At 43.8% G+C, this 27,460-nt stretch overlaps 2 protein-coding genes across 2 annotated transcripts in view; one reads left to right on the top strand and one right to left on the bottom strand.

Annotated features, from left to right (window-relative positions):
• Positions 1–6,207: 6,207 nt before the first annotated feature.
• Positions 6,208–14,228, bottom strand: LOC138963275 (WD repeat-containing protein 88-like). Its single transcript, XM_070335340.1, has 11 exons — positions 13,872–14,228; positions 13,166–13,365; positions 12,678–12,741; positions 10,897–11,035; positions 10,295–10,421; positions 9,344–9,457; positions 8,741–8,811; positions 8,321–8,403; positions 7,955–8,023; positions 7,399–7,491; positions 6,208–6,708 (listed from the first exon to the last, which is right to left on the bottom strand). The coding sequence occupies exons 1-11, from the start codon at positions 14,037–14,039 to the stop codon at positions 6,577–6,579; spliced, it is 1,260 nt and encodes a 419-aa protein (XP_070191441.1). The 5' UTR covers positions 14,040–14,228; the 3' UTR covers positions 6,208–6,576.
• A 189-nt stretch (positions 14,229–14,417) lies between these two features.
• Positions 14,418–27,460, top strand: part of LOC138963246 (E3 ubiquitin-protein ligase MARCHF6-like) — a 29,122-nt gene continuing 16,079 nt past the window's right edge. The window contains exons 1-13 of the mRNA XM_070335311.1: positions 14,418–14,449; positions 15,369–15,465; positions 17,685–17,758; positions 18,079–18,222; positions 18,662–18,734; positions 19,337–19,490; positions 19,915–20,125; positions 20,749–20,810; positions 21,953–21,985; positions 22,261–22,312; positions 24,567–24,625; positions 25,070–25,179; positions 25,478–25,592. Of these exons, the coding sequence (XP_070191412.1) occupies positions 14,425–14,449; positions 15,369–15,465; positions 17,685–17,758; positions 18,079–18,222; positions 18,662–18,734; positions 19,337–19,490; positions 19,915–20,125; positions 20,749–20,810; positions 21,953–21,985; positions 22,261–22,312; positions 24,567–24,625; positions 25,070–25,179; positions 25,478–25,592 (1,209 nt within the window). The 5' untranslated portion in view covers positions 14,418–14,424. The remainder of the gene's footprint in view (positions 14,450–15,368; positions 15,466–17,684; positions 17,759–18,078; positions 18,223–18,661; positions 18,735–19,336; positions 19,491–19,914; positions 20,126–20,748; positions 20,811–21,952; positions 21,986–22,260; positions 22,313–24,566; positions 24,626–25,069; positions 25,180–25,477; positions 25,593–27,460) is intronic.

Raw genomic sequence — 27,460 nt, 5'->3', positions numbered from 1 at the left:
CTCTGGTCTACTAGTTGGTCCCGGGGGGCAGGCGGGTGGTCCGGTTTTGACTGACTACCCCCCTCCCCCTGGTCTTCAGGGTCAAGGTCCGGACCAACTGCGGGGTCAAGTCACGGAGGCTTTGGAGGCGGTCTCAGCGCTCCCCTCCACTGCCTCCCAGCTACCTGCAGCGTCCTCCGCAGCTCTCTCTGCGGCCTGTCAAGTCCTACGGGACGCTGGTTTCCTGGGTATTTCATCTGTCCAGTCACTCGCAGCCCCTTGCGTGATATCGGACTTAGATGGCCTGGTCATGTCGGTTGATCGTTCCTCTCCCAATCACGGGGACGCCGACCGGACCACGAGCCTGGACAAGGCCCGGTCAATAAGCCTGGACGAGTCCGCGGCCCGGGCCCCGTGTTCTCGCGGGGCCGGGGCCCGGGCCGCTGGCCTGGACGGGGCCTGGGCCCCGTGCTTTGACGGGGCCTGGGCCCGGTGCTCCGACGGGGCCGGGGCCCGGGCCGCTGGCCTGGACGGGGCCCGGGCCGCTGGCCTGGACGGGGCCTGGGCCCCGTGCTTTGACGGGGCCTGGGCCCGGTGCTCCAACGGGGCCCGGGCCGCTGGCCTGGACGGGGCCCGGGCCGCGGGCCTGGACGGGGCCCGGGCCGCTAGCCTGGACGGGGCCCGGGCCGCGGGCCTGGACGGGGCCCGGGCCGCTGGCTTGGTCGGGGCCCGGGCCCCGTGCTCTGGCGGGGCCCGGGCCCCGGGCCCGGTGTGGGCCCCGGCCCGGTCTCCGTGCCCCGACGGGGCCGGGGCCCGGGCCGCTGCCCTGAACGGGGCCACGTTTTGGGACAGCTCCCGTGCCGCTCCTCCTAACGGGCCCTCGGCCCGGGACGGTTCTAATGTGGCCCCCCCTCACGGGGGACATACCTCACAGGCAGTGACCTCCTCGGTTCTGGCGGGCTCTGGTTTTGACCACCCCCAGGACTTTGATTTAGGCCTGCCTTCCGCCTTTCGGGAGTTCGACGACATCTCGTCCGAGGACGATCTGTATCCCGATCTTCAGCCTCCTAAGGTTGCTGACACATCTTCAAACAGTCTTCTTTCGATGATGTCCTCATTCAAGGAGGAACTTTTTTCTCTGAGGCGCTCCGTCCAGGGTCAGCTTGACTCTCTCTCCTCTGCAGTCCGGGGAGGAGGTTCCGGTTCTATACCGTCAACCACCCACTCTGAGAACCCCTCGGCTCCCCCGGCTCCACGCCATGGGTGTCCTCCTTCTCCTCCGCTGGCTCTTTTTGAGTCAGAGGAAATTTCCCCTGAGGACCCGTCTGCCGACAGGTCCACGGTGACAACCACATTCCTCAACCTGTTGGCGGACAAGTTGGGAGACGGGGCGTTTTCCGAAGGCCAGTCCTCTAAGGCTAACGCTCGGGCGGCCTTCGACTCCATGCAGGGGGGTCCCCTGAGTGACAGGCGTTCGCGCCTACGACTGACCTGTCACCCTAACCTTCGGTTGGCGTGGGACCTCGTGCTCCAGTCTTTCCGGTCTAATGATTCGGACAAGACTGGCAGCACTGTCCCCCCAGAGGCCCAGGACACTGCTCCCTCTTTCCCCAATCCTAGGGATCCTTTTTCTTTCCCTAGGATGACTTGTAGAAGCGGGGGTCAGTTCGCGTTCGATGCTAGCACCCTCCCTTTTCAACACACCAGTAAGGCGGTGGGTGCCGATAACGAACCCTTTCGGGGCTCTGCCCCTGCAGTGTCCTCCTTCACTTTGACCCCGTTGGCTTTTTCGCATTTGGAGGGGGTTGTCAGCGACTCTCTTCAATGTCTCTCCAATGCATGGCATTGGTCAGACGCTGCCATCAACTCGACGGGTACGGTGGCCTCCGGTTCCAACCTCCGGTCTGGTTTCACGCCCCTAGACCAGGTGGACGGTAACCAGGCCGGACACGCCTTTTCTGCCCTTAGGGCCGCTATGACCTCTCAGACGGAACTTCTCCTCCGTCTCAGAGCACAGCTGCTCGCGCTGTTCCGGGACGCACACCTTAAGTCGTCCTATCTCTCACCTGAGGAACGGCGTTCTTTGCGGAACACCCTGACCACTCCGTCTGCACTGTTTAATCCCGGTACTGTCAAGGCCGTGGTTGAACAGTCGCACAAGCGGCGTCAGTCAGATTTCTTGGTAGGATCGCGGACGTGTTCTGCCCCTCCTCCCAAGCGTCACAAGGGCAACCCACCCAAGGATTTCCGCCCCCCTGCCACTCAAACTTCTTCTTTTCAACCGGTGCGGCCCACTCGGCAACCGGAATCTCAGAATTTTCGCCGCCCTCAGCCCGTCGGGCAGAAGCGGCAGAAGGCCCGGAAACCAGGGCAGAAGGGCCCCCAGAAGCGGCAGCCTTCTTCGGGTCCCTTTTGACTCGCCCCGCCCCCCCCCCCCAACACCCTGCCCCTCTCCTGTCCTCCGTGGGCTCTCTTCGACGTGCTCTCCCGGCTTGGGAAAAACACGTTCGAAATCAGTATGTGTTGAGAGTGGTACGGACGGGGTACTCCTTCCCTCTGGTTTCCCCCCCTCCTCTCACGGGCGTCCCGATTGCGTTCCCAGAACCAAGCGATCCCTCTCGGGCTCGTGCTCTGGAGGCAGAGGTCCGGGACCTGTTGACAAAAGGCGCCATCTTCCTGGTGTCCAACCCCGGCCCGGGATTTTACGCCCGTCTCTTCACGGTCCCCAAAAAGAACGGCGAGTTCAGGCCGATTCTCGACCTCTCTGCTCTGAACGAGCACATTCAAAAGTCTCCTTTCAAGATGGAGACTCCCCCCTCTATCAGACTTGCCATCCGGCCGGGGGACTGGGCCACGTCTCTCGATCTATCGGACGCTTACTTTCACATCCTGGTCCACGAGAACGTTCAACACCTCCTCCGGTTCGTCTGGTCAGGGGTGGTCTACCAGTTTCGGGCCCTCCCCTTCGGTCTGTCTCTGGCCCCCCTCATTTTCACCAAGGTCACCAGAGAACTGGCTGCCTTGGTCCGGGCGGAGGGAGTTCGCCTGAAGCTCTACCTGGACGATTGGCTGACCCTGGCGGCAACCCAGTCCCTCTGTCGGACTCACTCGCGCCTGGTCATGGACTGGACTTCAGAGTTGGGCTTTCTGATCAACCACTCCAAGTCCGACCTCCACCCGTCCCAATCTTTTGTCTATTTGGGCATGTCTTTCGACACGGTGGCCTACACGGTGGCCCCCACCTCAGCCCGTCTCGACGCCCTGACGTCACGGATTGCGCGACTCAGTGCTCGCCGCACCGTGACCCTTCGTCACCTTTGCCAACTCCTGGGTACGATGGAATCTCTTTCCCCCCTCCTTCCCCTGGGGAGGGTGTTCAAGCGTCCCCTCCAACGAGAAGTCGCTCTCCGGTCCTCGAAACCACCTGTCTACTCGCAAGTGATCACTCTGGGCCCGTGGTTTCTGGCCGCTGTCTCTCAGTGGTTAGACCCGGTGTGGCTGGGGACCCCGGTACCCATCCAGCCCCCAGCCCCCCAGGTGTTTCTTTTCACGGACGCCTCCAAGACCGGCTGGGGCGCTCACCTCGATCTTCTCGAGACCTCCGGCCTCTGGAGCCCTCAGGAGTCTCTACTCCACATCAATCTCCTCGAGATGGAGGCAGTTCGCCTCTCTCTCCTTCAGTTTGCTCCTACCCTTCGGGGAAAGTCTGTTCTCCTTCACGGGGACAACACAGTCTGCCTAGCTTACCTGAAAAACCAGGGGGGCACACACTCAACGTCCCTCTCGTTGAAGGCCGAGCAGATCTTGCTTTGGTGTTTCCAGCAGAACATCCTTCTCTCAGTACAGTTCATCCCGGGGAAACTGAACTCCCTCGCGGATCTCCTCAGTCGCCGAGATCAGATCTTGCCGACCGAGTGGACCATTTCCCACAAGGCCCTTCTTCCTCTGTGGTCCCACTGGTTCACTCCGTTAGTGGATCTCTTTGCCACCCGGTACAGCAAGCGACTCCCTCTGTACGTGAGTCCGTTTCACGACCCCATGGCCTTCGGAAAGGACGCATTCGCTCTGCCATGGTCGGGTCTCCAAGCCTACGCCTATCCCCCGACGGCTCTGGTAACCCGAGTCCTAGCCAAGTACGCTCAGGAGAGGCCCACACTGCTTTTGGTCGCGCCCTTTTGGCCCACGGCAACTTGGTTCCCCGAACTGGTCGCGCTCTCCCACGTTCCCCCGTTCGACCTCAATCTCGACTCGCTCAGTCTCCTGCAACCTCGATCGGGCATACCACACCCCGCGCCCGACTCCCTCCGCCTGACCGCCTGGCTTTTGTGCGGTCAAAACTGCGAACATTAGGACTTTCGTCACACGCTGTTTCCTTGTCTCTTGACGCTCGGCGTCCCTCTACTAACAACCTTTACTCCCTACGCTGGTCCACTTGGGTTTCCTTCGCTGCCGGAAAGAAATTTGACCCATTACAGCCTTCTCCAACCCAGCTGGCTCATTTCCTTTCCTCCCTTCATCTACAGAAAGGTTTCAAAGCTTGTACCCTCTTAGGGTACAAATCGTCGGTCACCAGTACCATCGCGGCTGCCACGGGGGTTAGGCCTCTCCATCTTATTCATTCTTCCCTCATCACCAATCTGATCGACGGAATTAAGAATCGTTCTGTGCGCAAAACAGTCACTTTTCCCAAATGGGACGTTTTCCTCGTGCTTAACGCCTTGAGGTCTCCTCCGTTCGAACCTCTGAGCTCTGCCTCCCTTCGGGACCTCACTCTCAAGACCGTTTTTCTTGTTTCGCTCGCAACTGCGCGCAGAGTCAGTGGTATCCACGCCATCAGTGGTCTCCCACACGATGTCGAGTTTGCCCCTGACCTTTCGTCCATGACTCTTTCCTTTTTGCCTGAGTTCAGAGCAAAAAACCAACTGGCTGATGTGTTTTCAGCCCCCATCGTCATTCCCTCGCTCACTCGGGACCTTGACCCTGATGATCCGGATAGGTTTTTATGTCCCGTTCGGGCCATAAAGGCCTATCTTGACCGTACTGCTTCGCATAGGGCCACTAAACGAGCCTTGTTTATCTCCCTTCTGCCTAACATGGAACGAGATATCTCCAAGCAGACGATTGCTCGCTGGTTAGTTTTTTTGATCAAACAAATTTACAAAAACGCTAACCTGACACGAACGACTCCGGTTCGTGCACATGAGATCCGGGCCATCAGTTCCTCACTCAGTTTCGTTCGGGGGGTGCCGTTGACTCAAGTCATGCACGCAGCCTACTGGAGGTCTGTGTCTACCTTCACAGACTTCTACCTCCGCACGTTCTCGGCTAGACGGGGAGACGAGACCTACGGCATCAAGAAAGCTGTTCTCTCACAATCTCTGGTCTCTCTCTAGGTGAGTGTTGTCTCTTACCATAGATATGTGGATATTTTCAAATTCTTGGTTCATTCAGACAGGGGCCAGGTCCTTAGGTGTTCACTGTGCGTGCACCTCTGCCTTCCCCCTGCTCTGCCAACCTTCGTTTGGGAGTGATAAGGCATGGGATCCCAACCTCCTCGGTGGTATTCTATGCAAAATAACATTGTGCTTGGTAAATCTAAATTAATCATGAAAATTTATATTAATTTTCTTATTTATTTATACTTACCAACACAATGTTATTCTTATTGCTCCCTCCCTCCTCCCCTCTTCACATGCCTATTCGGTTTTATAGGTGAAGTGATAAGTGGCGCGCCCGCGTTGCCTGTGCCGCATTCCAGCTGACAGCGCTTGGCGCCAAGCACTGCTAGCGCCACCTGCAAAGGGCGGTCACTCTGGGGTATAACTCTAGTTTCACTTTCGTTTTCTTTCGGTAGTTAAGGGGCTATATGCAAAATAACATTGTGTTGGTAAGTATAAATAAATAAGAAAATTAATATAAATTTTCATGTTTATAAAGATCAGTTGAGATTCTTTGGCAGTTTTTTCAGCTGCTGATAGTTGCTTTCATCTTGTCTAAAAAAGTTAGGCTTATTGTGTTGTGAAGATGTGCGATAGACTGAGAAGCACTGGAAGGAAATATTGCAAGGCAAGGGGCCAGGGAGTGCTTGTGTACAGGACTTGAGTTTTGTGTTACAATGGAATGGAAAAGCTGAATCGGACTCAGAAGCAAAGAGTAGGAAAATGAGGGAAGTGCATGAAAAGAATGGGGAGGGTATTATTAGATTCAGACAAGAATTTGGATACAACATAGGATGTTCCTTTGTATTTTCATTGTCATTTGTGAATAATTTCATTCCATTTTGTACATTGCAATGTTCTATTTTTATTGTTTTAATTTCACTGCAGTGATGTATTTGACCTAATAATTACAATGTGACTTGAGATGACTGTTCTCTTGTATGGAAGAAAGTGTGTGTTGTCTGGTACTGTCTTTTGTGTCAGAACACTAAAAACCAAACAATTAGTTGTATAGATTTAGATTTACTGTGAAGAAAACTCTGTGGCATTACAGTACAGCAGTTTGATATGTCACAGCATCAAAATAGTCCTTAATTATCACAGCATCAGCATGGTCCTGTTTTCAGTTCTTTTTTCACACCACATACTCCAACACTTCTTATGTCTCGGGTTCGTCTGGGAATGACAGCCAGATTTTCTCAGGACTTTGCAGACGACAGAAGACGCAAACAGTGACATCCCGAAAATTCTCTAATTCTGACATGGAGAAGGGTTTTCCGCAGTTGGAACACTGAAAAAAACAATATGAGATCATCATTAACAACTTATTTTGTTGAAACAAAAATGCAGCAAACCAAGCAGCCCATCTTAAACATTCCTGTTGTCATTTCAGCCATAGGCTTCAAAATTAGTCATATCCTATCTGTATCTGTTTGTTTGTTTGTTTGTTTGCTTAACGCCCAGCCGACCACGAGGGCCATATCAGGGCGGTGCTGCTTTGACATATATCGTGTGCCACACACAAGACAGAAGTCGCAGCACAGGCTTCACGTCTCACCCAGTCACATTATTCTGACACCTGACCAACCAGTCCTAGCACTAACCCCATAATGCCAGACGCCAGGCGGAGCAGCCACTAGATTGCCAATTTTAAAGTCTTAGGTATGACCCGGCCGGGGTTCGAACCCACGACCTCCCGATCACGGGGCGGACGCCTTACCACTAAGCCAACCGTGCAGGTAATATCTGTATCTGTAACGCCAGCACAATCCAAACTTTGGCTTAGTATCGGCGAAATAAGTATGTAAGGCCTTTCAACTTGATACACTCTTTACACCTGTTTTGTTGTTGTTTTTATAAACCAGTCGGTCAACAAGCAGTAAAACAACTTCTAACAAAAAAAGCTAGAGTATACTGATGACAAAAACTTAGCCAGTAAGTGCTGACAAAAGATTGAACTGGATGCAGTAGTGTAGCCAACCTTGGTAACTTTCAAGCCTTGTGCTCTCTTGTTCTCCATAACAATAGGGATCTTGTCTGATTCTTCAATGTTCCACATCCGCACTGTGCTGTCCTGTTCACACAGACAACAAGAAAGAAAATCAGTTGGGGATGTGCTGTAAAATTATGGCAAATTTTACATTTGGAAACAAGTCTTGTTAAGAACACAACCATACTAAAAATAAGATCACAAGAGAAACATACAAGCAAGCCAAACACAGCTTGAAGTTATATACAGCTACAGTGAGTTGGAACAATATGTAGAAGATACTAGCTCCTCTCTTTTTACCTAGATGCTAACATTGAAATTACTTCGAAAACCACATTCCCTGGTACGCTGCCTTCAAATGTACAAACCAAGTTTGATGTAGGAGTATTTTCTGAGTGCAATCAACATTTTTCTGCAATGAGTATCCTGCTGCTGGGGTTAAAAAAATAACCTGTTTTACATGTGCCAGAGTTTTCATGCAGTGGATGCCAAACAGAACAGCTATATGGAACAGTCAAAACTGATAGACCGAAGCATATGAACGTACCTTGGCACATGACAGCAGCCAGCACTGGTCTTTACTGAAGTGGACATCATTCACCCAGCCAGCATGACCCTGCAAAAAAGAACAACTTATGGTCACACGCAAGTCAGAGTTATCTGAAATAACCTGCACAAGCACCAGCTGTCAACATTCTCAAAATGAAACATCCATTTGTTGTTTCTTTCATTTGTAGGTAATGACATAATATCATATGCAATTGACCAGAGCAAACTTTCAGTGCCACAGATTATAAACACATTGATCCACTTCGTTTAGTATGGTTCTGATGACAAAAATGATGGTTCTAAGCTATTGATTCCCGAGAATGTGAAAGTCCTAGACTATGAACCAAATGGAACAGGCACACACCTGGAGTTTGATCTTCTGGGTGCTGTTTTCCACATCCCACACCACAATGCTCATGTCAGCTGAGCCACTCACCAGTTGCAAACCTGTAGAAGATTAAAAAAACATGTACCACAACATTAACACACACATTTTTTTCTTTACTTTTCTTTTTTTTTAACATAACTAAACTGCTAAAATAAGACATGAACATGAGATACAGACGAAAACATACCGTGAATGTTCAGCTCTTCTTGCGTTCTTTGTCTTTTCTACATTTCTTTTTTATCCTCATCAATCTGAGTTAAGTCAACAAAGTGAGATCACCCTTGCTCGTGTAAAAGAACAATCAAAATGATCAGAATTTTCAGCAAAATGCACCAGTGCAAGTAAGTCCCATATTTTAGAAAGAAAATAAAAGTAAAAAATCGGAACAAATATTACCATCATCTGTGAAGTTGCATGCTGTGACTGAGCCGTCATGACTGCCTTTCAGTACAGTTGGACCCTTTGATCTGTTCACAGAATTGAAAAGTCAATTCAGAAATTACATATATTTACATTATCTTAAAAGTAATTGTTGACCCCTGGTGGGGTGGAGGGACGGAGAAGGGGGGGGGGGGGTAGAATGCATTTAAAGTGTTCGACATTGTGCACATGACGACTGCAAGGTACTCACTTCATTTGCTGAGAGTGTCTTTCTAAACGTCATGTTCACCTTTCTATCATTCAGCTGCTATTTGCCATTTCTTATCATTCGGTTATTTTGTGTATTTGACATGCCAGTTCTGATCAGCAACAACCAATGGTTTACTCTTCCGATTCTCGGTACAGTAGATTAGAACACCCCTTTCATAATTCCCTCTTTTCAATACCTTGCTTTTTCAGATTTTCCTGTTCAAAACATCTGTAATTGTACTTCAATTTGAAGAATCCCTCTGATTTTCTCATACTTAGTGGTATTCCATGATACGATCTGTTACACACATTTTGACAGAAAATGCAGTGATGACACACTGACAGTTCCATTTTCAGCAGCTTCTTTACCTGTACATTCCTGTGGCAATGTCCCAAATTTGAATGGTCTTGTCCCAAGAGGATGTCGCAAACTTTCGTTCATCCATAGAAATGGAGCAGTCAGAGATGGCATTTTCATGTCCCCTGCAAAGTTATAGAATCATGGGAAACATGAAAAACGCAACTAGAAAATACAGAAAGGATGATCCTGGAACGCCGAAGAAGAAAACAGAAAGGATGAAAACCAAGGAGACTACAAAAAATAACATTGAAAGCTTGTGCACAGTACATTTTATCCTCCACTGAAACTGAACTGAAAGTATCAGTTGAAAAAGTTATACTAAATCTGTATTTTCATCTCCAATTTTTGAATTAATAAAAATTAATGAAAACCTTCATTGCTTGCCTAATTGCTCATGCTCTCCAAATTTTGAATTAATAAAAATTAATGAAAATCTTCATTGCTTCTCTAATTGGTCGTGCTTTTTCTTTCCTTTCTCAAAAACAAATATAAAGCATGCAAAAACAAAGCACAACAAGAGGCGAAGCCTTCAAGGCTCACGTAAGAAATCGACAAACAGTAACACAAACTCAATCACTCCGTCACACATACACACACACACACACACACAGTAAGCAGGTGAAACTGTGCAAGAAAGCGAGACCCTGGATCTGCCAAGTAGTCTCGGCCCGCTCACAATAACAATGACCGAGACTTTCAGTAATTCCTTTGCGTGACGTCTAACCCTCTTACGTCATAATGTGACGTCTTCAAATAGTTTCTATCACACACGTCAAACACTTTTGACCGAGACGTAATGAAAACCTTCATTGCTTGCCTAATTGCTCATGCTCTCCAAATTTTGAATTAATAAAAATTAATGAAAATCTTCATTGCTTCTCTAATTGGTCGTGCTTTTTCTTTCCTTTCTCAAAAACAAATATAAAGCATGCAAAAACAAAGCACAAAAATTAGCATACACCAGATGGATGGTGCACGTTTCTGAGCGAAGGTCGTAAAACTTGGCAGTACGATCGGTTGACGTTGTGATGACTCTGCTGTCATCAGGAGAGAAGAAGCAACTTGTGAGTGAACCTTCGTGATAATCTGCGCAGAGAAAAACAGAGTGGAAGTCATTATCTAGCACATGCAGTTGAGTGTTAGTTTTAACAGAAGCTGACAGACAAGTGCAACACCACATGCAAGTGATGAAAACTGAAATCCAGAACAGGCTGATAAAAACCACACAAAAAAAGAATGAACACAAGTTGATATACAGACTAACATTTATGTGACACACATTGCAACTGTGTGACAGCTTTATACAGTTGTAAATGTACAGTTGCAAGTGCACAAAAATAATTCACTACTTGTATGAAATGGTTTTCAGTAATACATGTACTACTTAATTTGTGTTTTATTGGGTATGGAACAGAAGAAACTGCCTTTGTCTTACTTTGATGATGAAACAACACACGTTAAACTTTTTAGCCAGCTAATTCATCAACTCCTACTGTCCTCTCTTAAGATGTGGGAAAACATGTACAGATTATCAATGCAGTCAACAGAAAAAGGTACATGCCTTTTATTCCAGTCACCAATTCCCCGGAGTTTACATCATATATGTGCAATTCATGGAACAAGTCAGAACCAACACACAGCAGACGCCCGTCATTGGAAAGCTTGCAGCATGTCAACATGTCCATGTGAGTTGCTGACCACTGCAAGAAGACAGGGGAGACATAACAGTATTTCATTATTGTAATTTTGATTAGCCAAAATAATAATAATAATAATATTAATAATAAAAAGCTTTTCTATAGCTTAAGTCCCAGCAATTGGCTCCAGGCGCTTCGCAATTTCAAAAGGTATATTTTTGTTTGTGACTCACTTACCACAAAATAAAACGTACAACTGTTACTACTTTTATGTGCATGTAATGTACATGACATGCATGTCAGCATAAGAAGTACACCCAGATTAAAATAAACATTGACGCAACTTGTTTCACAATTTTGATGCTATCAATGACCTACTATACTTATTTAGCATCCAGTTCACCCACACAGCATTGGGGCCACTCAGAATGCAAAGCAAAGAAAGCCCTCAGGGACACGATATATATACCCCATTGAGGTAGAGAGCATAAATGGCAAAGGATGAAGCTACTTTACCACACTTTTCACATTAGAACTGGGTGAAGATTTGAACATATAGAAATGCTTGTGATTCAGGTAAGTTTAAATAGACAGCAAAGTTGTCACCTGCCTGTTACAGTTATCTTGCACTGTTTCTCATACAGTGGAACCAGGGCGGGGACGTAGCTCAGTTGGTAGCGCGTTGGCTTTGTAGCCAGTTGGTCTCTTATCAGCGTGGGTTCGATCCCCACGTTCGGCGAGAGATTTATTTCTCGGAGTCAACTTTGTGCAGACTCTCTTCGGTGTCCGAACACCCCCGTGTGCACACATGCGCACGAAAAAGATCCCACGTTCACAGCGAAAGTCTCAGGGCTGGGAAAACACGAAGACACGCATGCATCATCTCTCGTCTCTGATTATCATGATCGTATCTCGATACTTTAACGAGACAAACCCAATGCTGGTGTGTCGAAGAAGACAGCCACAGTGGGCTTGTTCGAATCAAAGTATCACACCATATCTTCAGCGTATTACCAATACCTGTCCCAATATAGACCAGTTGGTCTAAGAGGACGTGAAACCCTAATAGTCAGACTCCCCCCGCGGGTTAGGGGGAAGAATTTACCCGCTGCTCCCCAGCATGTCGTAAGAGGCGACTAACGGATTCTGTTTCTCCTTTTACCCTTGTTAAGTGTTTCTTGTATAGAATATAGTCAATGTTTGTAAAGATTTTAGTCAAGCAGTATGTAAGAAATGTTAAGTCCTTTGTACTGGAAACTTGCATTCTCCCAGTAAGGTCATATATTGTACTACGTTGCAAGCCCCTGGAGCAATTTTTTGATTGGTGCTTTTGTGAACAAGAAACAATTAACAAGTGGCTCTATCCCATCTCCCCCCTTTCCCCGTCGCGATATAACCTTCGTGGTTGAAAACGACGTTAAACACCAAATAAAGAAAGAAAGAAAAGTCAGACAGTGAAACCCCTCTTAAAAGACCCCCCATTACTGACTGACTATGAGGCTCAACGTCCTCTCAGCTAGCTGGGACCTATATTGGGACATGATTTGTTATTCCATATTAAACGCCCCATTATAAGACTTCTTCCCTGTTAAGAGCATACTTTTCCAGTTCATAACATCTGCTAATTTCCCCCCATTTTAAGACCTGATTTTATTAGATTTTTGATAGTCTTAAAAGTGGCGTTCCACTGTACATAAAAACTCACGATCGGTTCTCCTGTCTCCAGATCCCACAGGTGCAGTTCTTTGTCCCATCCACAGCTCACAAGCCTACAAAAAGACAGTTGCAAATCTGAATGTAAGTGCATCCTGCTATGAGCAGCACACTAGTATCATCTACATTCTAACAAAGCACCACAGGTAAAAACTGCAGAGCACCTACTTCATTTGCTGCTTGTGAAAATGTTTGACAGCAATTAGAAGTATATTCAAAAAGAAAACTGCATTACCTACATAAATCATACTTGTGTTTGTAAAGAACAAAAAACTTTATTCGCAGAGTTCGAACTGAATTTGTCACAATGACTTAATCATTGACTTTTATGCAGGCTTTACAGAGTAGAAATAAAGGTATTGAAAAAATAAACTTCCAATAAACCACAAAGATGTAGTTAAATAAACATTAGACAAATTAGTTAACATAGACATCAGATGGCAAACAATAAATTCTGAAATAAATCAACACACAACCTACTTTGAACCATCCTCCAAGCAATGAGCATCAGCTGCATTGATGGAGTGTGCGTCGTCCAAACTCTGAAGTTCTGTCCCTTGTCTGGGGTCCCAGACTTTAATGCTGCAGTCTGTGGATGTGCTGAGCACTCGTGTTTCATCGTTGAAAAACTGGCACTTGTTGACTTCATCGGTGTGACCCCGAAATACCCTGATCCTGACCTGTCATCAACCACCAAATGTCTCATGAGAAGGAAATGAACACTGTGAAAGTAATATGACAGAGGAGTAACTGTGGTTTGAGCTACATAAGCTGTCATTATCATTAATACATACGTTTTGTAAAGTATATATACAGAAACAAATATTGGTGAAGAAACACACACATGCAAGCATACACACACTCACACACACACACACACACACACAGATTTGAAACTTAAATTGACATCACAGAAATAAAACAGTGGCTTGAGAACATCAGTTCACATTACTGATACAGCCCTTCATGCGAAAAAACCCACCTACACACATGTGTACCCAGGATCAGGATTGATACATTGCAGGAACCTTTTTAGGTTATCATCGCAATTTACGTGTGTGTGTGTTTGTATGCATGCGAGAAAGAGAGAGGCTCTGTGTGTGTGTATATGTGTGTGTTTGTATGCGTGTGAGGAAGAGAGAGAGAGTCTGTGTGTATGTGTATGTGTGCGTGCGTGTGCACAGACCTGAGCAAGATCTTCATGCTCCCACTTGGCCACCTGGCTGTTGGCTTTGGCTGATTGCTGCAGACTCAAATCTCGGTTCATGTCGCGAGTCATCTCCATGGCTAGGGGATCAATACCAGGAGGACCCTCCCGATGCTGAAGTTTTCGTAGCTCCCTTACCGCATTCATCTTGTCTACCTGACTGTCCTAAATACGTATACTTACCCCTATATACCCTCTACAATTAACTGTCTTGGTCTGTCCGATCAAATAAGGCTTAAAGTTGTAAATACCACCGCATGTGCAACAGGCTTCAAATCGCAAAAGGTTTGTGAGCAGACGAGGCGTCTTCGGTTTCCATGTTTTCCTAATTTGACTTCCGGTTTATTTGGTGATTGTCGTAAAACTAAAATAAGCGCTAGAACACAATTTTTTACCACCAGTATAATACAATTTTACCAATTATTACGATAATTTAGTAATCTTTTGATATAAGAATTAGCTGAAAACATTAAAATTGCGAGCTTGTAATGTCCACTGACAAACGTCATGCAATTACGACTTTTCAGCAAAGATGGACGACCAAGACGGGCAGCCAGGTACAGATGTTATGTCATAAAATATTGATGCAATTTTCCAGCTGTATATTTGTGACATAGGCTTAGTGTGTAATGCTCAAGTAATGCGTCCTCGTTAATTTTGTCGTTGATCGTTTGGTTGATTGCAATGCTTCTGATTGTAAACAGCTTGAAAGAAGCAGTCGACCTTTCTTTTTCTGGAATTTTTTGTGGACATTCAGTGATTTACAGACACCTTTACTAGGTCTTCTCATGTCCGAATGTTGGTTTTCTTCCGGTGCTAGATGGTTAGTTGTAGCGATTTTTCTATCTTCTTGTTTAACTCCCACAATAAAGCATTAGTGCTTTATTCGTGTGTGAGTGTATAGTGTGTTGACCAGCAGGAGATGATAATTGATATTAACTGTAGTACTGGTAGCACACACTGGCTTGTTGTTTTAACATTTTAATATACTGCAGAGATAAAAGTGACAATCTTAAATTAGAAGAGCAAATATATTGAGAAAGATTTCAAAGTGTAGATCTAGATCTATTTATCAAGCAGTTCAGCAAATATGGGATCAAGATTAGAAAGAATAACATCACTATCACTATCAGTATTCAGTCTTGCACAACTTTCAGCTTCAGTCACTGAAACTAAATTTGTTATTTTGTAAGATCATGATGTACTCAGAGCTTTTGCTTGAAAGATATGCTTTGTTTTTTTTTTGTTTCCTGGACCTGGGGCAATAGAATCCTTGATAATTAATAATAATAATAATGCATAATATTTATATAGCGCATGTATCCTGGGTTTAACCCTGCTCAAAGTGCTGAGGCAGGGACCAGTCTTGATTAAATTGTTACAGGGTATATTATGAATACATTTAATGAAAAGAAAGTTTGAGCTTTTACTCTTTTTGTGGCACAGTTATGTGTACAAGATGGCAATTTTTTTCAGATATCTGCCGCGTGTGTCGGTGTGAGGGGACCTCAGACAAGCCCCTCTATTACCCCTGTGTTTGCACCGGCAGTATCAAATATGTTCACCAAGACTGGTATGTGTACACCTATAGCTCTCTCTTGTCTTAATCTGTTTGAAAGTGAAACTACACATCTCTGTTCTCTGTGTCATTACTGTCAATCTGATGGTGAATTAATTTGTTCATTTTCATCTTCCATCTTTGCATGCATATTCTACTGCAGGTGCAATCTGTTCCCCTTCATCTACATTTACTAGTATTATGAGTTATTTGTGATATATAATGATGACATTTAAAGTTAAACTCCCCAAAAAGATCAGCATTGCAAAGTTATTAAATTAGTACATGTGTATGCAGATGAAGGCGATGGTGAAGACAAGAGCCAGTAGCATGATAATCATTTGATGTCATTTAGTCTTAGATACTGTGTACTGTACTGTGTGATACTGATAGTGTACATATATTTTACTAGAGGAATACCCGCTTCGCCGGGTAGCCGGCTTTGCCGGGAAGAAGTACTTAGAGCCGTACGCCGGCTTTGCCGGGTCCGTACAATGGACCCGCCAAGCTTAGGTCCCTCCCAGATTCGTGGAATGGGAACAGCACGAAAATGATTCAGTGGCCATAATGCCATTCCTGACCATATCGAGTCCCATCCTTGTCGACGAATGTAACCGTGTTAATTACCTTTGGAGGCGAACTCCACTCAAACAGGATTGAGCAATTTAGAGCTTATCTCTAAGCCCTTTTGAACTGTTATGGCTTCTCAAAGGAAGGCCAGTACATACAAATACACAAAAGCCGCCAGACCACATCACAAACAGAACTGAACAATCCACAGGTGTTGCCCACATAGAGAGAGAGACACACACACACACACAAACACAGAGAAGCCGTATATATAGAGAGATAGATGACAGTGTATTTTTCGCGTGGCTATAAATTGATTCGACCTTTGCACTTTTACAGTGAGGATAATTTACGGGTCCAATTTACGTTCTGGACACTGCGGTGACCTTCTAAAAATAGTAACAGAACGCCGGGAATATCCGAAGATGCCCCCTCATACTATAGTGCACCATACGAAGGAAGGGAGGTAAACGCTGAAAACATGGAGAAGATAAGGAAGAGTTACTGGGAATGGTGAAATGAACAGAAAAACCAAAATCGGTTCAGCGCTGCGCGCTGAGAGCACGTGTTGAAATATCTTATCGATGATATTGTGTCCGGGGTGTAGCTGAATACGGTGTCCAAATTTGAAAAAGATCCACCGAGAACTTTGGCTTTGGTGTGTCGGTATGGGGGCCCGGGTAGCTGAGGTGGAACCAAAATCGGTTCAGCGCTGCGCGCTGAGAGCACGTGTTGAAATATCGACCAGGTTGTGTCCTGTCCCGGGTGTACCTGAATATGCCCACCAAATTTGAAGCAGATCCATCGAGAACGTTGGCCGTGCATCGCGAACACTCACACACACACACACACACACACACACACACACACACACACACACACACACACACACACACACAGACAGACAGACACAAGTCGTATATATATATAGATTATGATTTTTTTACTCCCCTGAGTATATTCAGTAATCAGAAGAGTCTTAGCAATGAGCAGTGTTAGGACGTCTGGCCTGTCCATAGAAAAAGCAATTAACATTGAGGTTTTCTCAGATGTTTGTGAAGCTAGAGCTTTGAAACTTGACACACTTGAAGGGTGTTCGATGGGGTCACAGTGGGGTCATGTTTAGTTCATAAAGACTTAAAACATTGGGGATTTTTCTGATGTTTTTGAAGCTAGAGCCTCCAAATTTCACATAATTGTAGGTTTGGATGATCTCCAGACGTGACACAAATTTAAAAATGTGTGTTGCAAAAGATCTAAAAGTATTACAATGGGGGTAAATTTACAGAGGTTAAGAACAAAAATCTGAGAGAACAGGGTCTTAAATGGGAGGGAGTTTTCTGTTCGGAGCAGGGGGGGGAGGGAGTAGGGGGACATGGCAAAATAGGACATGGCGAAGGGGAGTCGTATAAAGCATATGCTTTTCTTGTTTGTTTTGTTTATTCCTGTCTGACAGTTAATGAACTACTCCCAGAGCCATATTATATATCATAATCTTTTTTGTTCATTTTTTGTGTGTTTGGCAACAGCACACCACTTACCAACATAAGTGATAAGAATTATCTCTACTCAGAATCTAGCCTTCAACTGTTTGCTGTCCTTGAAAATACTCGACCATTGATGTGCTGATTTGTGTTCATTGATGTTCTGATTTGTGTTTGCAGCTTGGTGCAATGGCTCAAGTACAGCAGAAAGGAGTACTGCGAGTTATGTAAACACAGATACTCTTTCACTCCAAGTAAGTCACTTTGTCCCTCTGTTCAATGAGATGTAAAGATACATTTGTGCAAATGTGGAACTGCAGTTCCTTCATGGTTCCTCCACCCACACCACTCTCACACCTTTTGCTTACTTTAATAATAATAATAATGAGGATATTTATATGGAGCAAATCTTAAAATAGTTCTAAGCGCCTCACAAAAATATACAAAAATAAATTATGATTTTTGTGATTGGTTTGAACTTTTAAGTTGAAATGGGGTAATGAGAATTGAAATTGGCCTCCACATAGCAAGCTGCAACATTTTTACTGTAGTAAGCTTGTTTATGTCCTGACAGTCTATTCACCGGATATGCCAAAGCGACTCCCGATCCGTGACATCGTGAGTGGTCTGGTGACAAGCATGGCGCGTGCTGTGCGATACTGGTTCCATTACACACTGGTGGCTTTTGCTTGGCTTGGTGTGGTGCCTCTCACTGCATGTAAGTTGAAGTTGTAGAAATCCTGTGTGCGTGTGTGTGTGTGTGTGTGTATTATTATTTATAAGTGTCTGTCTTTGTCCGTTTGTTTCTCCCAGTGTCTTCTAGTGATGACCAGTTGTTATTGTAAAGCACCGTGTCTCATTGTTTTGAAATCTTAATCTGTGTGTGTGTGTGTGTGTGTGTGTGTGTGTGTGTGTGTGTGTGTGTGTGTGTGTGTGTATTTGGAGTTCAGATGTTTTGGTTGTGTTTCTCAGTATCATGAGTTTCTGTCTGTCATTGGGTTGAGTGAACTTTGTGTGTATGTGAAAAAAATGACATCTGATGAGCCTTTTGAGAGCAAAACTTTATGAGTGTTGATCTTGTTTTAGTTTTACTGCTGCGGTAGATTTGTGTTTTTGATGAAGATAGCTAAACTCCATAACCATCTGATGTGTGGCAGGTCGAATCTACAGATGTCTCTTCACAGGATCTGTCAGTTCCCTCTTGACGCTACCCCTGGATATGCTGTCCACGTAAGTTGCTCACCTCGTGTCTTCTGTCTTATGTAGTCAAATATTCAATACCTTGAATGTAGCCAAGATTTCTTGAATTTCTCTTTAGAATGGAAATTTTGATTTTGGTTTTATTTTTCTGTTTGTGTATTTTGACTGCCGGTTGTGTATGGTTAATGTTATCTTTTACTTTGAATCACTTCCTCTTTATAAGACCTTGCTTTCTCAGATTTTTTGTTCATAACCTTTGTAAATTTACCTCCATTATTCGACTACCTAATTTTAAGACTGCATCTGATATTTTGGGAGGTCTTAAAATGGAGGTAAAAAGTGAGGACTTAAAGTGCAAATCCTCTGGTAACAAGTGAAGTCTTATAGAGGGGGAATCCACTGGTAACAAGTGAAGTCTTATAACTGGTAACAAGTGAAGTCTTATAGAGGGGGAATCCACTGGTAACAAGTGAAGTCTTATAACTGGTAACAAGTGAAGTCTTATAGAGGGGGAATCCACTGGTAACAAGTGAAGTCTTATAGAGGGGGAATCCACTGAAATGTAATATTCTTGATGATGCCATTAATGTGTGGAAAGAAGTTACTATTGTTTGTCTATTTCTTTTGAACAGAGAGAACCTGGCGTCAGATTGTTTCCAAGGCTGTTTTGTGGTCACATGCACACTGTGTGCCTTCATCAGTCTGGTCTGGCTGCGAGAACAGATTCTGCATGGCGGGGGGCCTGATTGGCTGGAGCAGGAAAACCAGGCAGCCAATCAAGCAAGAGTAAGAAAAATGAATTCAGTTGAAGAATCATTACTTGTAGGACTTCTAGGATGCGTTAGTATCGTTGTCCGTGTGGTTTGTTCCCTTCTATTTTGTCTGTAATTGGAAAAATTTGGTGTTTGCTTTGTATAAAGGTTTGGGTTAGGGTTAGTCTGTTTTGCTTATAATCAATGTAATTTTTGAAACATTTCTTGCTATTTATTCAAGTAGAAAATCCCATGAGGTCAATTTTGAGACTAACTTTAACATGATTTATTTTTGTACCTTTGTCACTTTTTAACATCACATTCATTTCAGATGCAACAACGTTTTTGTTGTTGTTTGCCTTCATTGTTGATATTCATGTTTGTTGATGTCAGGATTGAAAAAACAAAATATTGGAGAGACAAATCTAAAGCCATATTACCCGTTCTGTATTTGTCAGAATTTGCTGGATGGAGGGGCAATGAACAACCTGATAGGAGGGCTCGCAGGAGGGGCGGGGGTGCACAGAGCACCAGCAAACAACAACCCGCAACCCAACGTTGCGGCCGCAGAGGATCCCCCTGCAGAGGAGGAGGGGGAGGGGGATCACGCCGAGCAAGAGAACGACGGCATCATGGAAGGAGGAAACAATGCCGGAAATGCTGCTCAAGGTAAGGAACCCCCCTTTTTAACACACGCACACACCGCACACACCACACACACTCACTCACACTCACTCACACTCACTCACTCACACACACACACACACACACACACACACACACACACACACACACAGTCTCTCTCTTCCTCGCATGCATACAAACAATATCACACATACACACGCACACACCCTTAAAAAAGACTGATTTTGTTCTGTGTTTCTGTTAGTATCCTCTGTAATTTTTTTTTTAGAGAAATTCAAGTGTAAGGGGGTGTTGTGCAGTTAACAAATGCACAAAAAGAACCAGGAAAACACATTGAATCAGATTATTAACTTTTTGTACTCATGATTTTTTGCAGTCTTTTTTTCATTAAATCTACAAATACTACTTTTATGATTCATATTTGTCTATGATAAAGTAAACACAATCTGTGATCAAGAAAAGTGCCAGTAGTGCCAAAAGTGTTTTTGTACTGGGGTAAAAAAAACACAGCAGGTTAAATGCCATGTGTATTATGATTCAACGTCTACTTTCCAGTCTTGTGCTCTAATGTTAACAGTATACTTTCTTTCTGCATATTAATATATTGTGTGTATTGAAGTTAACACTCTTGTTGATTCTTGTCACAGATGATAACAACTGGAACCCTATAGAATGGGACAGAGCTGCTGAAGAACTAACGTGGGAAAGAGTAAGTTTATTTACATCAACATGTTAGATTTTGATATTAAAATATTTCTCTGGTATGCTCAGATGTTGATATTGTGCATACTGAACATTGCATTTTATTTTATTTACTTTATGATCACAATGGTGGGAAATTGGGGTCGCTTCCTCCCAGTGGAGAGCTGGCAGCAACATTTCATTTTTCATTTCATTTTCATTACTTTATTGTCCCATCGCTGGGAAATTGGGGTCGCTTCCTCCCAGTGGAGAGCTAGCAGCAACAAGACTTGCGCTACCCAGGTGTGTGCGTGTTAGGTGTAATCAGCCACCTACACTTATGGCAGAATGACCGAGGTCTTTTACATGCCACTGTGTCAACACAGGACTGGGTGGCCGAGTGGTAACGCACTTGCGCTCGGAAGCGAGAGGTTGCGAGTTCGACCCTGGGTCAGGGCGTTAGCAATTTTCTCCCCCCTTTCCTAACCTAGGTGGTGGGTTCAAGTGCTAGTCTTTCGGATGAGACAAAAAACCGAGGTCCCTTCGTGTACACTACATTGGGGTGTGCACGTTAAAGATCCCACGATTGACAAAAGGGTCTTTCCTGGCAAAATTGTATAGGCATAGATAAAAATGTCCACCAAAATACCCGTGTGACTTGGAATAATAGGCCGTGAAAAGTAGGATATGCGCCGAAATGGCTGCGATCTGCTGGCCGATGTGAATGCGTGATGTATTGTGGTAAAAAAATTCCATCTCACACGGCATAAATAAATCCCTGCGCCTTGAATATGTGCGCGATATAAATTGCATAAGATAAAATAAAATAAAAAATAAAAAAAATAAAAATCCCTGCGCTTAGAACTGTACCCACGGAATACGCGCGATATAAGCCTCATATTGATTGATTGATTGAACACGGGGCCGGGACATGGATTCGAACCCGTGACCCTAGGATCACAAGTCCAGTGTTCTATGAACTGAGCTACCCGGCTCCCCAAACATACTTTTGTTGTCTTCTCTAATGAACTTCTTTTATTCAATGAAAAGGAGGAAGGGGTTTGTTCAGGGATTTAATGTTCCAATATGGATCAAACTGAGACACTTAAATCTGATTGTTCAAATCATTGACATTTATGTTTAATTGTCCTTTTTCCCTTTCTGTTACAGTTACTTGGCCTTGATGGTTCTCTTGTTTTTTTGGTAAGTTTCTACTTTTGTTGAAAAGTTGATGGTGTGTGTGATATGTGATGTATAACATGCTATTGCTGCTAATGCTGCAGCTCGGTGTAATAAACCTAGATTTATGAAATACACAAATAGAAACGTCTTGTGTCCGTTTTGCACAGTAGCATTTGCTTTATAATGTCATGCAGATGTTGATGTTGTTTGCTAAGTTAGTCTTTGAGAATTTGTTTATAATCTAAGATCAGTTTGATTATAATCTCTGATGTGCTGCCCTTTTTTTTCTTTTTCAGGAACATGTCTTCTGGGTTGTTTCTCTCAACACACTTTTTATCTTAGTGTTCGGTAAGAAAATTTGCTATGTTTAAAATGTATTTTCTGTTCATAATTCTTCTTCTTCTGCGTTCCTAGTCGTTCATAATTCAGAGAGAATGTTGATCAGGCTTAAGAAAAAAAGCAGCAATGTGTAATGGAAAGAGACTAGAGGAACCAAGAGATTCAAAAACAAGTCGCGTAAGGCAAAAATACAACATTTAGTCAAGCTCAGTCGAACTCACAGAATGAAACTGAACGGCAGGGCTGAATATTGGCGGTCGCCCGATCGCCCCTGGCGGGTTCAAATCGCGTCGGGCGGGTTCAAAATTCCTCTGAAATCGCCCGCCGGGCGGGTTCAAATTTCGCTGAAACACAAAGTCGTTAGGCAACGTAGTTAATCGGAACGGCCTGCGAAATCGTTAGCAACGTAGTTAATCGGAACGGCCGGCGAACAAATATCTCTCACGGGCGATCTCAAAATCTGTCACTTCTCTACTGCCCACTCATCCCCCCCCCCCCCCCCTTTACCCCACTTTGAGAAGGACTCAGGACTACCACCAATCAAGACCAGACACATTGGCTAGACAGCTACCCCCCTCGCTTGACCGTGTCATCACCCCTCCAGTGCCACAGCCGCTGGCGATTGCATCAGCAGTCAAAATAGCTACCACACACACCCCCCCCCCCCCCCCCCCCCCCTCTTTGCGCTATTCACTTCACCCCCTCTCTTATCTTATCCTGCGCTGACCAATCCTTCAGAGACTTTCACATGTTGTGAAACAGTTTCCTCTCTGATAAAAACTCAGTCATTGACCCCGGGTAAGAAGGTCAGTGTCTGGACAGGCAGCTGTGTTCAGATTGCAAGTACCGGTCATTGACCCAGGTCTCAAGGCCAACCAGCTTTTACAATGCATCTGCCTTTGATCTGACCGCCCATCCAGAGCAAACATATTCCCCCTCTGTATTTTTCCTTTGATGTGCCTGCTATGTACCACTGATCCAGTTTCTGGGAAATGTATCAGTCATTGACTGCAGGGATACTCATTAAGACCGTTTTCTAAAATATTTTAACACCAGCTTTGCTGACCAACTTTGTACAAGTAGTGACAGTACTACTGCTGTCAATTATTTCCCTTCAACTCAATCAATCAATCAACTAAGGAAGTAACACAAAAAAACGATCCAATATATGTGATAAAGAGGAAAAGACAATAGGATGAGGGTGTGACAGTGCCGCCTCAACTTTGACAAAATGCTGGATATGACGTCATCAAAGACATTTATCAAAAAAATGAAAAAAACGTCTGGGGATGTCATACCCAGGAACTCTCATGAAAAATTTCATAAAGATCGGTCCAGTAGTTTACTCTGAATCGCTCTACACACACACACACACACATACATACACCACGACCCTCGTCTCGATTCCCCCTCTATGTTAAAACATTTAGTCAAAACTTGACTAAATGTAAAAAAGCACACAGAACTCATATTCAGGCTTTTGTCATAAATTTTCTTTTCCATCAGTCATGAACAGGAAGAAATGTCTGACAGTAGTTTTGGATGACATGGATGAATTGCATTGTACAACAGTTAAAACTATCTGTAAACTTTGAAAACGCAGAGTTTCAAGAAATCAGCAAGATCTCTTAAAAAAAATGCTTTTGTGGACCAGTGTAAAGAATTTTTTTTATTTTTTTCACTATTCGCTATCTTTTGACTTTGACACTTACTACAAATTCTGTAGTTGTGCAAATATTAATGTTACTGATTACTTTTGTAGTTGTGCAAATATTAATGTTACATCCTGTCACATAAACATAGCCATATGCTACTTTTTTGAATAGTGTTAGTTTTTAAGTATTTTTTTTTATATTGGCATGACACTGATACAACTGTAAATCCTTTATGTTATAACCTAAATAATTATATACCTAGATGATGTGATATTGTTTAAATCTAGATTCTTTTTAAGCAAATTTTAACATATGTATTAACTCCATGCGCCTATGAACCCGCGCGTCTGCTTGTGACATAATGTGATATGAATGGAGCAAGAGGGAGAGAGAGAGAGAGAGATTAGTTTTGATATTATGATCCTAACCTTAATTATTATGAGCTGACTATCTGCGCCTCGATATTTTATTTATGTTCTTACGTTTTATGTTGTTTATTGTGATACACCACACCCGAGTTTCTCGTTATTGAGATAATAAAGTGGTCTATGTCTATGTCTATGTCTATGGTTAAACACTTGATAACTCTTTTGTCGTGTTGTTTTCAGCATTCTCACCATACCACATAGGGCATTTCACACTGGTTGGACTCAAAGTGGACGACATTGTAAGTGTGGTTCTTACATTCCTTATAGCTTGACACTTTTATTCTTGGTTCTATCTCAGTATTTGTTTCTGGAGGTCTGAGTTGTAGTTGAAGAAATGTGTTGCAAGAAAATGCACTCAGATTTGGACTTTTTTTTATGTTATTTTTTTAAATGAGAAGATTTATTTTCTGCACAAGAAAGTGCATCTGAAAGAGTGATAGGGCTACCAGGAAAAGACAGGGGGAAAATATGAAGAAGAATGCTAATACTTAAACAAAAATCCCCAAAGAAGGAAAAATGGAAAGCAAGTACCAGTCATGTTTTTTTCACGGTGAATGTAACTTAATTCCTTAACTGAGAACAAAACACATGAAAGGAACATAAAAGGCTATACTACAGAACCAGATGCAATTCTAGATAGCAGAGGGAACTGCAGTGATTGTATGATTTCTTTGTGTTTGCAGATAACGGCATCACACTTTGAGGGACTGCTGACAACTCTGGCCGGATATCTAGTCATCGCTGTGTGTTTCATGACAATCTACCTTCTCTGTTCCTTGGCCAGGCTAAAAAAGTAAGGATGACATTATTGTCAATCTTTGTGTTCTAGCTTTTGTCTGTTTCCTTATTAATTTTGTTTCCCTCAGCATTATCAAGTGCCATTATTCTATACTGTCTCGAACTTTGGTTCTGGCAAATTTATATACATGTACATGAAACACTTTTTACATTAAATTAAGACAAAAGTCAGACTTCTGCTCATTTTCTCATGGATTTCCTTACTTTTTCCATTTCTAAAATGAGAACAAAAATGATTGCGAAAGCTGTCTTGGTCAAGCTACCACTTTTTTCAGTTTTTCTTTGAATTTCAGATTCCGTCGGGTGATAGGACTGTGTTATGTGGTGGTGAAAGTGAAACTTCTGGTTGTCATGGAGATTGGCGTGTTTCCACTCATCTGCGGCTGGTGGTTAGATATCTGCTCCCTGGTGAGTAACCCAAAACATAGTTTACATGTGTAGCTTTGAAATACAGTGGAATTCTCATTTTAAGACCGGAAAAAATCTGAGAAAATCAGGTCTTAAAAAGGAAGGAGCCTTAAAACTGGGCTAAATTTACAGATGTTATGTACAGAAAACCCACGGGTGGGATTTCTTCCGTCCCTGACGGATTTCCGTCCCAGGAAGAATTTTTTAATTTTTTTAATACTCTTTTTGTTAATCCCTGGCAGCTGTTGTTTACACTCCGTTCTGTGAACAGAAGGTCAACTACCTTTCACCAATACCAAATTGACCAAATTGAGTGACATGTAGGGAGCAGCAATGTCATGTCATCCTGGCGAATGTAGCATCTTAGTTGCTATCTATTTGAAAGATTTGCTCACCCACAACTTTATATACCCCACTTGCAGGGATGTGGTAGAAAAAATTTGCATTCCTAATCTGTGAACCAGTGGTATTTACCTTCTGATACATTGAGTCCTTTAGAAAGTTTGCAAGTGAAACACACTTAATTTAAACATATTTCTCTTTTAATTCAAGCTATGATTCAACAATAGTTTTAGAATATAACTCCTGAAATGATGAATTGAAAAGCAGCATCAGAAGACTATGTATAGCATTAGCAAGGGATATAACTCTGGCGGTTTCTGTTTTTGTCTAAACCTTCTTCTTTTATAACCTGAGCAGTTAGCCCTTTAAGAGGTGTTTAATTGAAACAAACCGACTTGAAACTTGTTTCTCATTTGGTTCAAGCTATGGTTCAACAATTATTTGAGAATATACCACCTGCAATGATAAAATCATAAGCTACAAGTAAAGATGTGTAGTACAAGGGAGGTGACTGTTATTTTCTGTGTTTGCTTTGTTTGCATGGCGATTTTCCTTTAATGCAGTAAACATTTGTTTTAAACAAAGACAAAAGTAGGTGATGAAATCAAATACCTTCAAGTTTACAAGATTTTTGACTCACATGCGAAGCAAAAGTGAGTCTATGTACTCACCCGAGTCGTCCGTCCGTCCGTCCGGACGTCCGGACGTCCGTCCGTCCGTCCGTCCGTCCGTCCGTCCGGAAAACTTTAACGTTGGATATTTCTTGGACACTATTCAGTCTATCAGTACCAAATTTGGCAAGATGGTGTATGATGACAAGGCCCCAAAAAACATACATAGCATCTTGACCTTGCTTCAAGGTCAAGGTCGCAGGGGCCATAAATGTTGCCTAAAAAACAGCTATTTTTCACATTTTTCCCATTTTCTCTGAAGTTTTTGAGATTTAATACCTCACCTATATATGATATATAGGGCAAAGTAAGCCCCATCTTTTGATACCAGTTTGGTTTACCTTGCTTCAAGGTCAAGGTCACAGGAGCTCTTCAAAGTTGGATTGTATACATATTTTGAAGTGACCTTGACCCTGAACTATGGAAGATAACTGTTTCAAACTTAAAAATTATGTGGGGCACATGTTATGCTTTCATCATGAGACACATTTGGTCACATATGATCAAGGTCAAGGTCACTTTGACCCTTATGAAATGTGACCAAAATAAGGTAGTGAACCACTAAAAGTGACCATATCTCATGGTAGAAAGAGCCAATAAGCACCATTGTACTTCCTATGTCTTGAATTAACAGCTTTGTGTTGCATGACCTTGGATGACCTTGACCTTGGGTCAAGGTCACATGTATTTTGGTAGGAAAAATGTGTAAAGCATGTGAGTCGTATGGGCTTTGCCCTTCTTGTTTAATTATGTGCATCTCCAAATTTAAGTTTTTGTTTAAGCCGCTTCTAAAACCCTTCTTGAAATTTGTTTACCACTTGTTTTTGACCGGCACGGTTGGCCTAGTGGTAAGGC

The sequence above is a fragment of the Littorina saxatilis genome, linkage group LG1, assembly GCF_037325665.1.
Source record: "Littorina saxatilis isolate snail1 linkage group LG1, US_GU_Lsax_2.0, whole genome shotgun sequence".
NCBI classification, from domain to species: Eukaryota; Metazoa; Mollusca; class Gastropoda; order Littorinimorpha; family Littorinidae; genus Littorina; species Littorina saxatilis.
The sequence above is the reverse complement of the archived record's forward strand: the minus strand, read 5'-3'. Positions and strand labels throughout refer to the sequence as shown.